Raw genomic sequence first — 13,116 nt, 5'->3', positions numbered from 1 at the left:
GTTGGAAAATTTTAGTGATTAAAATATTTTTATAATTTGTTTTAAAATTCATTTGTTGTAAATAAATTAATTTTAGTTTTTTGATTGGATTCGCCTGGAATCCAACTGTGTAAAATTGATTCCTACAATACTCCAATTTCACCCAGATTCCTCCCCTTTCAATATTTTTACGCTAATTTTACCAATGATTTTCATCAACTAAACTTAACTGTGGAATAATAAAATGTAAAAACTGTGAAAAGATGTGCTGACGACATGTTAATTGGTTTTATTGTTTATTTGATTTGTATTATAACTTCAAACTTGTCAATTTATGCTCTGATTTCCAGCCAAAATGACTTCAAACACTCGAAATTCCACACCAATCGCAATTCTATCACCAATTCTAACACCAATTCTAACAGTTCTAACAGTAATTCTATCACCAATTCTAACGGTAGGAACAAGTTATTCAGGGGCAGACTTGCGTTAATACCGTTTGAGAGTGGCTATTTTAACTTTTTTAAGAAGGACAAGTCAAATGACTTTAATGTGTTCAACTGGGCCTCCGACAACTCTCCCACTGAGGAAGAGAATTCCCCCGGATTAGTAACGAATTTGGAGGACTCTCTGAAGCCCAAAACTGTTGAGGACCTTCAAGACGTCTCAGTTTACCAAAAGATTTTGGAAGGTTCCTCTTGTAAATTATTTCTGTTAAACGACACATTTGGCGGGAACAGTAATGTAAATGTGAGAATTGGTAAAGCCCAAGCTAACAAGCTCAGTGTGATGCCTGGAGACTTGCTAAAGGTAAAAGGCCGCAGGCGTAAAGTAACAGTTTGCGGCGTTGATGTTACAGAGTCAATTACTAAAAATGAAGTCTCGTTTCACGAGGATTTGAGGAGGAATTTGAGACTCAGACTGGGCGACGTTGTGTTTATGGAGAAGATTAACACTGTTCCGGAAGCTAAATTCGTACACATCCTACCCTTTAAAGATACCATCGAACCACTAATCAAACAACTTAATACTCAAAACACTGGTACAAACTACTTAGTTATGCAGTTAACTATTCCCTATTTTACTACTAATTAACTCTAAAATGACTAAATAATCCCTAGTTAAGGCCTAAATAACCTCTAAAATAAGCCTAAATAACCTCTAAAATACCATAAATTTACCTCTAAATTAAGCTAAATTAGCCCTAAATCACCTCTAAAATACCTCTAAAATACCTCTAAAATACTTGTAAATTAAGTAAATTACTACCTAAACACCTTAATTGGTACGTAAATAATGCATTAGATGAGGTGAGAAAAGTGGTGAAGAATGTGTTGTATGAGTATTTTTCTGGAGAGGTGAGTGGTGGGAGTGGTCGTCCCGTGCGGGTTGGAGACCACTTTACACTTTGTGTCAAGGTTACTGGCCCTGGCACAGTAAAGCTCTCTGATGACTCAGACTACCTCAAATTAGAGTTTAAAATTCTTAAAATTAAAGCGTTTTCTAAGCAATACGCGGATGTCCTCGTTGACAGTGACGTCGGGTTAATTGTCGGAGAAAGCGTCATTGACAGCAGTGGCAACTATTTAACACGTGAAAATCACGACGATTCCTACGGAGAAGTGGGCTACGACGATATCGGAGGCATGAATAAACAACTTTCGAAGATCAGAGAACTCATTGAGTTACCGCTCCTGCATCCGGAACTCTTCAAAACCGTAGGAATTAATCCACCAAAAGGCGTTATACTACATGGACCACCAGGTGCGTTACGGAGCTTGTACTAACAGAGTTTAGTTACTGCAGCAATTTCTGAGTTTACTCTAGAGCCTTTAGTTATTACTGTAGAAACATTTTAACTTTACAGTGTTTAGTTATTACTGCAGCAACAACTTATACACTATACCATTTATTACCTATTCACAGTCCATACGGTAAATATGAGTAGGCTCTGGTAAGACGTTGGTGGCCCGTGCGATAGCGAACGAGACTGGCGCCAAGTGTTACGTCATAAACGGCCCTGAGATAATGTCAAAAATGGTCGGGGAATCGGAGGAAAAGCTCAGAAAAACCTTCGAAAACGCCCGTAAAAATGCGCCTTCAATTATTTTCATCGACGAAATCGACTCCATTGCTGGGAAAAGAGATAAAACCTCTGGTGAACTTGAGAGGAGATTAGTCTCACAATTACTTACTCTCATGGATGGAATTAATCAATCTGACAATAAAGGTGCGTTACGGTGCTTGTACCAACTTATTTACTTATTACTCATTTACTTATTTATTACTCATTTACTTATTTATTACTCATTTACTTATTTATTACTCATTTACTAGTTATTTATTAGTTATTTATTAGTTATTTATTAGTTATTTATTACTTGTGTATTTACGGGCGTTACCCGTCCTGGGTCATCAGACCCACACTCCACTTACTCCATAATATTAAATTTCCCATAGGCCTAATAGTGTTAGCGGCTACGAATAGAATTAATTCGATTGACAACGCTCTGCGTAGATTTGGCCGGTTTGACCGTGAGATTGAAATGGTCAGCTGTGACGAAAAAGAAAGGTATGAGATCCTCAAGGTCAAAACTAAGAACATGCGCCTGGCTGACGATGTTGATTTACATCGAATTGCCAAGGAGTGCCACGGCTTTGTCGGCGCTGACATCGCCCAGCTTTGCTTCGAAGCCGCCATGAGCTGCATCAAGGAAAATATTAACTCACCAGCAATTCATCAGTATTACTACGCCGAGGAAATTCCACAAGACATACTCAGCCGGATGCTCGTGAGGAACAAGCACTTTATGGAGGCGCTGTCGGTGTGTAATCCGAGCAATCTCAGGGAGCGAATTGTGGAAATCCCTGAGACCACCTGGAACGACATTGGCGGGCTCGAAAGTGTTAAAAACGAACTCATTGAAACTATTCAGTATCCACTACAATTCCCTGAAAAGTTTGTCAAATACGGACAATCTTGCAATAAAGGAGTTTTATTCTATGGACCACCAGGTATTCCGTTACGGGGCTTGTACTAACAGAGTTTAGTTATTTTCTACAGAGTTAGCCACCCCAATGGCTCTATTTTTGTCCCTCGGTTACTAGTTCCTCATATCTATACTAGTTACTCATTTACGTATCCCCACTAATTCTCAATTTGCAACCTTTTTGGTATTTATTTTACTTTTGTTAATTATTTTTTGGTAAATAGGTGGTTACTGCAGCAGAAATGACTGGGTGAGAAAATTTATTTCAGCTAACCCGATCAATTTTGGCATTTATTTCCAAAATCATGAAATTTACAATTAAATATTGTTAAATTTGTCTAATTTTAGTTAATAGTGTGATTTAGGATGTGGTAAAACATTATTAGCCAAAGCTATCGCACACGAGTGTAACGCCAATTTCATCTCCATCAAAGGTATTCTTACACATTCTTACACACTAATCTACACATTTTTACACACTTTTTTACACATTTCTTACACACATTTACACACTTACACATTCTTACACTATAATTATGGACAGGCCCTGAGCTTTTGACAATGTGGTTTGGTGAGTCAGAGGCGAATGTGAGAGAATTATTTGACAAGGCGCGTGCTTCAGCGCCTTGTATTTTATTTTTTGACGAGATCGACTCCATTGCCAAGACCAGAAGTAGTAACACCAGCACCGGCTCCGAAGCCGCCGACCGCGTCATTAACCAAATTCTCACCGAAATCGACGGCATCAACGTCAAAAAACCAATCTTCATCATCGCAGCCACCAATAGGTACACTTTACCAAGTTTATTTAGCTATTGTGTTCAGATACCAGCGTAACTGAACAACTTAACACTCTCCTATTCCCACCCATTTCCCTACAATAAGATAACTGAATAATTCAGACCTGACATAATTGACCCTGCGATATTGAGGCCTGGGAGGTTGGGTAAATTGATATATATTCCGTTACCTGATTTGAAGAGTCGTGAGAACATATTTAAGGCAAGTTTAAAGAATTCGCCACTCGCTCCCGATGTTAATATTTCCAAAATGGCACAACAACTTGATGGATATTCTGGTCCGTTACGGTGCTTGCTACCGCTCACACATTTACACATTTTTTACACTTATTTACACATTCTTACACATTCTTACACATTCTTACACATTCTTACACATTCTTACACATTCTTACACATTCTTACACATTTTTACTCACTTTACACATTCTTACACATTCTTACTCACTTTACACATTCTTACACATTCTTACACATTTTTACTCACTTTACACATTCTTACACATTCTTACTCACTTTACACATTCTTACACATTCTTACTCACTTTACACATTCTTACACATTCTTACACATTTTTACTCACTTTACACATTCTTACACATTTTTACTCACTTTACACATTCTTACACATTTTTACTCACTTTACACATTCTTACACATTTTTACTCACTTTACACATTCTTACACATTTTTACTCACTTTACACATTCTTACACATTTTTACTCACTTTACACATTCTTACACATTTTACACACTACTGTGTCTTATTTAGACACTATCGTGTCTTTTTTTACACATTTCTACACACTAATTTACTACTATAATTGTTGTAGGAGCTGACATAGCTGAGATATGTCATAGAGCGGCTAGGGAAGCGATTAGGGAGAGCATTGAGGAAGAAATCAAGAGAAAGAGACCGCTTGAAAAGGGTGAAAAAGACCCCGTCCCTTTCATTACCAATAAACACTTTCAAGTCGCATTAAGGAATTCGAGGTACCGCGTTACGGAGCTTGCTACCGCTCACACATTTACTACTCCGTTTCACAGTTATTTACTACTTAGTTCATTAGTTAATTAGTTCATCAGTTAATTAGTTCTTTAGTTATTTTGTTATTTAGTAATTAGTTCCGTCGGACCTTGCTCCGTAACGGAGCTTGCAATCTCACAGCTCCCTCTCCCTTATATTATTAGCTCCCTCTCTGGTATATAGTTAATAGTATTAGAATTAGCTCCCTCTCGGGGTATATAGTTAATAGTATTAGAATTAGCTCCCTCTCCCTTATATTATTAGCTCCCTCTGGGTCTCTTAATTATCCCCTATTTAGGCTTAATTATTGTATTTTACGGTGTAATTTCATGTGTTTAGAAAATCTGTGGAGCAGTCTGACATTCAACTGTACGAATCTTTCAAAAACAAACACATCACATAATTAATAATATAATACACTATTTACACACTTTAAACTATCTTAACACTGTAATCACAGTGGAATCACGTGTAAATGTTGTGGAATAATGTGTTAAAAATGTGTAGAATTTCAAATCTGGGGATTCTAGAATAAATAATTTAAATTTTACGGCATGAAGCTGGAAAATTATCCAGATAAAACTTACTTCTCGCCAAACATCCTTGCCACTAAGTTGTATCCCAGCTACTCAATTTCTTACTTAACATTCAGTTATTATAAGTGTTAAAACTGTGTTAGGGAGGCGGTGGAGAAGAACTATTTCGACGACGAGTTTATGAAATATTTCTGCTCCAGGAGTCACGGCAGTACCTTAGGAAGTCTTTGTACTTTTAATAAAGTTAATTTTTTTCAGTTAACACCCTGAAGGTTTTATCAATTCGATGGATCATCGAGCGATTTCTCACGTATTTTGAGGGTGAAACAGTGCAATTTGTTAATCTTGGCTGTGGTTTGGACACGCTGTCACTGTGGCTACTATCAAAATACTCAATTGTTGTTTGTTTTGATCTGGATCTCGACCATGAAATTCAAAAGAAAATTCATATTCTGACACATACCAACGAACTTTTAACACTTTTTCCAGAGTATAAAGTTGACTCCTCGTCGTTCAGCTCAAAGCACTTTCACGCCGTAATCCTCACTATAGATATTTTAGTTAACTTAATAATTATATATAAACTTGATAATAGTGTGTAATAGTGTAGTTAGGATGTGATTTGAGGGAGGTGAGGAATTTGGAGAGGCTACTGAGTCACGGCTTTTCTTATGATTTACCAACGGTTTTTCTCAGCGAATTCGCTCTCACTTATTTAGAAAATCATCTGTCAAATGAGGTTTCCGTTTCTCCGTTACGGTGCTTGCTACCTCTTAGTTATCCCACTATCTACTCAGTTATTTACTATATTATTAGTTATATAATTAATTAGCTCCCTCTAGGGGTATACAATTCTAGGTATAGTTAATTAGCTCCCTCTAGGGGTATTTATTAAGTATATAGTTAGGTATAGTTAAGTAGCTCCCTCTAGGGGTATATATCTAAGTATATAGTTAGGTATAGTTAATTAGCTCCCCTTGGCAGTCCCCCGCCTCACTACTATCCGGGCCAGTTCCCGCTTGACTTTGGCATTTATATGGGATCCGTAATACCCACTGTACTATTCCAACTGAATGAATGTGTAGGTAATAAAATGGTTTGGTGTGAAGATGAGGAAGAGTTCTTTATTTATTTACTCCGAACATGTAACAATTACTCAACTGAATTTATCTTAGACAAGGCCGAATTCATGTTTTATCAAGTGGCTTTACTCGAATTATTTCGTAACCACAGTAGAATTATTCATTTGTTAGACTGGAAGATCAAGAGTTTACTCGCCATTCCAATACCCAACTCCACAATCCCAAGTTCAACGGTATTATTATCTATTGTCATATTAAATTGTGTTACATTTTAAATTGTATTGTTATAGATTTAAGGAGCTGGGCTGGGACGATTCGTTTATTTGTGACTTAACATTTGTCTACAATCACATGTTCAACCCTCAACAAAAACAACAATTAACCGTACCTCACAGTTATGTTATTAGTTAAGTAATTTTAGTAATGAAGACAATGTTGAGGAAGAAAGTTTCCATTTTCCCCTCAATTTCCCCCCTCACTTTCCCCTCAATTTTCCTCTCCTTTTCCACCTAATTTCCTCAATAATTAACATTTTGTATTAGGAATTGGGTGACTTGGGTGATAAAGAATTGTTATCTTTAACCTTGTCCACTTGTGTCATTGGAACAGCTCATCGTCACTGCGATCCATCATTGGTCAGCTCAATTTCCGAACTCTACACTCCAAAATCTGACTCTGAAGAAAATTTGTTACCAGTGTTTACAGAATACTTGGAACAGGAACATAATCTCAATCCTCTACTCGAACCCTTCAACCGATTCTTTCATCTTTCTTAAATCACATCTTACACATTACAATACTATAACTAGTTATGGTAGTACAGTGAATAATACACATTCCGGGTGAACTCCAAAGTCAAGCGGGAACTGGCCCGGATAGTAGTGAGGCGGGGGACTGCCAAAGGGAGCTAATTAACTACATAACTATAACTACAGTTTACTATAAAATTAATACTATAGTAAGTTGGAATAGTGGAATGGAACTATTAAATCCCGTATGAACTCCAAAGTCAAGCGACAATTGGCCCGGATAGTAGTGAGGTGGGGGACTGGCAAAGGGAGCTAATTATATATAACTAACCACATTACTAACTAAATAAAAAGTAAGATAATAAATTAAGGAGTAAGACGTTTGGGATCTCTGGGGAACATTGAGGTTCTGCGTATGTTTGTAAGTCCTAGGAACAGCATGACGACTCGTTCTAGACCTATGCCCGACCCTGCGTGTGGAAATGAACCGTACCTAAACACTTCAATGTAATCTTTTATAGTATTCACATCAATTCCACAAGCTCTAGCACGGGCTTCCAACTCCACACTGTCGTGGATTCGCTGAGCTCCAGATAATATCTCCTCACCCCTCATAAAAAAGTCATAACTACGACTCCAACTAACTGAGTCTACTGCGTTCAAAGTTTCTACAGAGTTTACACTTTCTACAGAGTTTAGAGAGTTAGTAGTGTTAGTATTGTGTTCTACAGAGTTAACAGTGTGTTCATTTGGGTTAACAGTGGAGTTGGTTGTGTGAGCGGACCTGTCACCGTAACGCAAAGGCATAGTATAAAAGGGACGGCAATTGAGAGGATATTGATAGATGATATAATAATCCGTATTAAGCTTTTGTTTAATGAGTTTGCCAAGTAGTTTTTCATGCTCCGTAGTGAAGTCGTAGTCGCTCAAGTCCTCAGGGATTTCACCACCCAACTCAGTCTCACGTAACATCGCCACGGCCTATAACATTAGTAATTGTTATTTTATCAAAATTAGGAAAAAATAATTGTAAAAAATGGGATTTTGGAAATAAATGCAAAAGTTGATCGGGTTACGAAAATAAATTTTCTCCGATGACATTTCTGCTGCAGTAACCACTTATTTACCAAATTTTAATTGTAAAAAGTAAAATAAATGTCAAAAAGGTTGCAAAATAGTAAATAGTGGGGATGGGTAATTGAGTAACTGAGTGAATAGAGGTTGCCGCAGGAATTGCCTGCACGCAACGCAATAACGCACCTCTTGAAAAGTAATCTTAGGAGTTTCTTGTAGAAACTTAAATCTCATGATTGAGGGGAATGACTTATAAAAGTAGTCCAATTCCTCTTTATTCCTCTCCATTAAACCTGTGAAAACGCTCTTGAGCATCTGGTCAATCAGATCAATAACCTCAGTGTAATCGTTTAGGATTTCCATTTCCATGTCTAGCCCGACGTATTCGCACAAGTGCCGGTGTGTGTTACTATTTTCAGCTCTGAACACTGGCCCGATTTCAAACACACGTTTCAAGTCACCGCAGATTGCCATTTGCTTGTATAACTGCGGTGACTGCGCTAGACAAGCGTCTTGGTCAAAGTATTTAAACTTGAATACTGAAGAGCCACCCTCACTTGAGCCGCCCAGTAACTTCGGCGTGTGGATCTCCACAAAGTCGTGAGATAACAGAAATTCTCTATACAACTGACATACCGCAGACTGGATCTTAAATATCACACCATTCACAAAACACTACACAATTTCATATTGTGCTAATTTGTGTAAATAGGTGTAACTGGGTAATCAGGAGAGGAAAATAATTGTAATTTCTGCTGCAGTAACTACTTATTTGGTAAAAAATAATTGTAAATAATAAATAAATGTCAAAAAGGTTGCAAATTAGTAAATAGTGGGGATGCGTAAATAGATAACTAGTATAGATGAGGAACTACATAACTAAGCGGTAGCAAGCACCGTAACGGAATACCCTAAGATCAAGTGCACGATTATCTAATCTTGTATCCTGATTCACTCGTATCACCTATAACAATATAAGTTGCGTAAACAATACGTTGGGATTTTCCATCATTTCTTCGTTGTCAGTGTTATTGGCGTCACGTAACAGAAACGGTAAATTCGTTGATGATCTCGATATACAATAAATCTTACTCACACTCAGTTCATCTATATATTAACATTGTTATTAGTGTTAATTTTGTAAACTCGTGATATAACTGTGTAAAAGATACTTGAGGAGGTGGTTGAGAGTATTGGGGTATTTGGCACTACTACTTTTCCATACACATCCACAACAGATTCAAATGATAATCTAACACATATTACCAAGTGAGTTAGGAGTTAACACCCCAGAGGATTAATAAGCATAACTAGTATAAAGATACGCTGAAGTCCATTTGACCATGTCTTTGGTGTTATTTTCAGATTTACTGTCAATTACACATTGTAACAACTCCCTCTGCTGTCTCAATATTAGAAAACATATCCCACCTACATAAAATTTAATACTATCAATAGTTAGAATAGTCGAGTGGAACTATTAAATCCCATATGAACTCCAAAGTCAAGCGACAACTGGCCCGGATAGTAGTGAGGCGGGGGACTGCCAAAGGGAGCTTACTTATATATAACTAATATGGTATAAACATTACACTGTAAATAATACCTTTGCCTCTGAGTTCGTGTATTCTACCTCTGATCCAGACGTATTGACTAACGGAGTTGTCTAAATCTTTAATATCTTTGAATTCCCTACTGGGAACATCCGTTCCAAAGGGCACAAATCCAAACTTATCATTCGTAAAATCTGAAACTGATCTGTTCAGTAACTCCTGAGCCCTCAACATCTGCTCCTCTACAACATTATCACACTAACATTAACCCCAAAGGGAGCTATCTTACTATACTTAACTATATACCCCTAGAGGGAGCTACTTTACTATACTTAATTATATACCCTAGAGGGAGCTAATTCTAATACTATTAACTATATACCCCTAGAGGGAGCTAATTTAACTACATAGGGGAGAGGGAGCTAATTAACTATATAACTATATACCCGAGAGGGAGCTAATTCTAATACTATTAACTATATACCCCTAGAGGGAGCTACTTTATATACCCCGAGAGGGAGCTAATTCATACTATCAACATTATTACTAATTGACTAAGTGTAAAACTGGGTAAATAGTAAAGGGGTTAGAAAATGAGTAGAATCTGTGATTACCTCGTGCTGAAATTTTAAGATTCTTTGGGTTATTGTTCATATTAATAAAATTATTAACCAAAGTTGAAATATTTACTGAATTTACAAAACTACGATTCAATTTTGGATACAAACGACTGACACTCACACTGTGAACAAATCTATACCTCAGTAGCATAAAGAAAATGACATAACATAACATAAATGTACGTAATAATATTATGGCTTAGAAGTTAATTTTTTTTGTCGGGTTTCGATTTTACCTTTTTCTGCTCAACCTTCGCCACCTTCTCCACTGGCGATTCCACAGCCCTCGTCCTCGTCTCACGCTCCTTCACAACCCTTCTCACACACTTCTGCTCCTCCTTCAAAAACGCCCTTATTATCCTATCAAACACATTATACATATATATTATTATATATATATAATTGATATAATTTATTTAATATAATAATGTGATAATATATATAAAATTGAAAAAAGAAAGTTTTCCGAATATTACTGGGAAATAAAAATAATTTAGTTAAAAAAATAAATATTTGGGTTAAAAATGAAAAAAACTATTTAACAAAATTTATAGAATAAAAAAATTTATTACCTGTCCTTGACGCAGTTATGGCATCTGGAGCCACCGTATGGTCTTGACACGGTCCGATTTCTGCGTTTAAGATTCTTGTATAGAAAGGGTCTGACGGCGGAAACACCGGCGAGCGTACGCTTACAGTCACCGCAACGTGGTCTTTTCCCAACCTTCTTAAGGTTATGAAGCACTAACCGTGCGCCAGGTGTTCTCACCCTCTTCACAACGTTAGAAGGAGTTTTATACTTATTACGTCTTCTATAATGAACTCTTTGTACCATCTTCCGAACAGGATCGAGTTATCTCAAAGCGAAATTTCACAATTTTGCACTTAATTTAACAAGCCCAATTTAAATAATAAATTAAATTATAATATTAATATTTAAATTAATTAATTAATGATAAATTAAATTAATGAATATTGGCGCTATGGGGTCTGGTATAGTGAGATGAGAATTAATGTATATAAAATGTAGTATAATATATATAGTAATATTTAACATAATATTAATTAATACACTGAGTAGTAATATACGTAAAAATACCATTAGAAACAGTTATTTCCACACACATTTACTCTTCCAAACACTCGACCTCATCAAAGTAATTTTCACACTATTTCCACCAATTTAAATAATTTAATAAATAAATAATATAAATAATTGAATAAATAATATTGTGAACAATTTTTAGATATTTGGGAGGATAAGTGAGGTATCGTTGATTGGGAATGTGATACCGTTGAGTGTGGACAGATTAGGAAACAATTTCACGGTAAAAAAATTACGCTGGAAGCGCTTATTTAAGAATAAAAAAGAGAAATTAGACCTGGAAACTTTCAAGGAAAGATTATACAATTGTTCCTTTTCCTGGCCCTCTGATTATATTACTAACAGAACCACACCCTTTCTTATACCTCTTAAATTCAGACATAAATATAAACTCAAATGTAAATGCTTTCCAGGTACGTTACGGGGCTTGGTCAAGCGGATCCAGTTTCCCAGTTATACCCTTAGTTATACCTTAATTATCTCACCCCAGATATTTACACATTTTGCAACCTATTGGTATTTATTTATTATTTGCAATTATTTTTTCCGAAATAAGTGGTTGAAGCAGCAATAACTAGACTTATTTTCCTCGGTAAAAGCTAGCCCGATCAACTTTTGCATTTATTTCCAAAATCATGAAATTTGTAATTATTTTTCACTAAATTTGTCTAATTTTAGTTATACAGTTGAATAGAGTTAACTTGTTGTAGTGAGTATGGAGTTGTATTATGATATAAAGTCTCGACTGTGCAAGGATGGAGAATTAATAACGAATAAAATTATTAATAATTACATACAAAATCAACCCATTCACATTAATTCTATTGGTATTCTCCGTTACGGTGCTTGCATCCTACTTAATTCATTATATTCTACAGAGTTATCTATCTACTTATTCACTCCATTTACTCTATTTACTATACTATTTACAATACTAATAACTACACTACTAACTATATATACTATACTATTTACTATAGAAGTATACTATGGATATGTTGAATAGTGTTGATTAGATTCTACGTTTAAGGCGTTGAGTGGTGAGGAGGAGGAATTAACGTTGGAGCACATGATTGCTTATATTAAGTATCGATCACCTTTGATACAAATGATTAACTGGAACTCTTTCATATCCTCACTCCCCGTAGGACCTGATGACTAATTGTACTCCTAATACTATCAATATACTATACCATCACCAACAGTATTCTTGATAGTATAGTTGTAGTATACTATTCCTAGGATCCTAGGGTCGTAGGTTCGAGTCCCCGTCATGGAATATCACATAGATTGTAACAATACACACTGTATACTACTGTTTACTGTAGTACTGTTCCCAAAGTATTCAGAGTACACATTACCTATCCTTTGACTACTGTTGACCAGTGTTGGACTACTCTGGGTTACTGTACCATAGGTGATACTGTACTATAGGTAATACTATAGTATAGTATAATGGGTGTTGGTACTATAGGAATTGGTACTATGGGTGTTGTTGGTACATAACACACATTTACCATTTCCTTCCTAACATTAATTTTTTCATTATTTTATTTTATAATATTTATAATTTTGTTATTATTTATTGTGTTGGAATGT

At 36.0% G+C, this 13,116-nt stretch overlaps 5 protein-coding genes and 2 non-coding genes across 7 annotated transcripts; 5 read left to right on the top strand and 2 right to left on the bottom strand.

The window, feature by feature from the left end:
* The first annotated feature begins 10 nt into the window (after nucleotides 1-10).
* Nucleotides 11-5,224, top strand: CAFP (ATPase family associated with various cellular activities (AAA) family protein). Its single transcript, XM_061305710.1, has 9 exons — nucleotides 11-1,021; nucleotides 1,285-1,743; nucleotides 1,928-2,209; nucleotides 2,440-2,994; nucleotides 3,335-3,403; nucleotides 3,514-3,757; nucleotides 3,872-4,047; nucleotides 4,605-4,764; nucleotides 5,138-5,224. The coding sequence occupies exons 1-9, from the start codon at nucleotides 256-258 to the stop codon at nucleotides 5,199-5,201; spliced, it is 2,775 nt and encodes a 924-aa protein (XP_061161044.1). The 5' UTR covers nucleotides 11-255; the 3' UTR covers nucleotides 5,202-5,224.
* A 128-nt stretch (nucleotides 5,225-5,352) lies between these two features.
* On the top strand, nucleotides 5,353-7,192 carry TpMuguga_03g00904 (Leucine carboxyl methyltransferase family protein; the record flags this gene model as incomplete). Its single annotated transcript, XM_061305812.1, has 9 exons — nucleotides 5,353-5,414; nucleotides 5,478-5,563; nucleotides 5,593-5,870; nucleotides 5,945-6,073; nucleotides 6,420-6,479; nucleotides 6,510-6,557; nucleotides 6,588-6,649; nucleotides 6,707-6,800; nucleotides 6,959-7,192. The coding sequence occupies 9 exons, from the start codon at nucleotides 5,353-5,355 to the stop codon at nucleotides 7,190-7,192; spliced, it is 1,053 nt and encodes a 350-aa protein (XP_061161043.1).
* Nucleotides 7,193-7,378: 186 nt separating this feature from the next.
* On the top strand, nucleotides 7,379-7,488 carry TpMuguga_03g00494. The gene has a single exon (XR_009718805.1). It is a non-coding gene; the product is annotated as a 5S ribosomal RNA (ribosomal RNA).
* A 24-nt stretch (nucleotides 7,489-7,512) lies between these two features.
* On the bottom strand, nucleotides 7,513-10,607 carry Dars (Aspartate--tRNA ligase cytoplasmic domain protein). Its single transcript, XM_061305709.1, has 8 exons — nucleotides 10,407-10,607; nucleotides 9,846-10,034; nucleotides 9,565-9,670; nucleotides 9,412-9,491; nucleotides 9,234-9,346; nucleotides 9,150-9,203; nucleotides 8,426-8,914; nucleotides 7,513-8,146 (listed from the first exon to the last, which is right to left on the bottom strand). Exons 1-8 carry the CDS (start codon nucleotides 10,585-10,587, stop codon nucleotides 7,532-7,534), a joined length of 1,827 nt encoding a protein of 608 aa, XP_061161042.1. The 5' UTR covers nucleotides 10,588-10,607; the 3' UTR covers nucleotides 7,513-7,531.
* TpMuguga_03g00493 lies at nucleotides 9,697-9,802 on the top strand. The gene has a single exon (XR_009718804.1). It is a non-coding gene; the product is annotated as a 5S ribosomal RNA (ribosomal RNA).
* rpl34 (Ribosomal protein L34e) lies at nucleotides 10,589-11,651 on the bottom strand. The gene is made up of 2 exons (XM_758422.2): nucleotides 10,985-11,651; nucleotides 10,589-10,772 (listed from the first exon to the last, which is right to left on the bottom strand). The coding sequence occupies exons 1-2, from the start codon at nucleotides 11,245-11,247 to the stop codon at nucleotides 10,619-10,621; spliced, it is 417 nt and encodes a 138-aa protein (XP_763515.1). The 5' UTR covers nucleotides 11,248-11,651; the 3' UTR covers nucleotides 10,589-10,618.
* TpMuguga_03g00487 (putative integral membrane protein) lies at nucleotides 11,424-13,071 on the top strand (the record flags this gene model as incomplete). The annotated part of the gene is made up of 4 exons (XM_758421.2): nucleotides 11,426-11,569; nucleotides 11,660-11,930; nucleotides 12,228-12,344; nucleotides 12,534-12,679. 4 exons carry the CDS (start codon nucleotides 11,426-11,428, stop codon nucleotides 12,677-12,679), a joined length of 678 nt encoding a protein of 225 aa, XP_763514.1.
* Nucleotides 13,072-13,116: the final 45 nt, after the last annotated feature.

The sequence above is a fragment of the Theileria parva genome (assembly GCF_000165365.1).
Source record: "Theileria parva strain Muguga chromosome 3 map unlocalized ctg_530, whole genome shotgun sequence".
Taxonomy (NCBI): Eukaryota; Apicomplexa; class Aconoidasida; order Piroplasmida; family Theileriidae; genus Theileria; species Theileria parva.
This window is presented reverse-complemented; position numbering and strand designations above follow the sequence as displayed.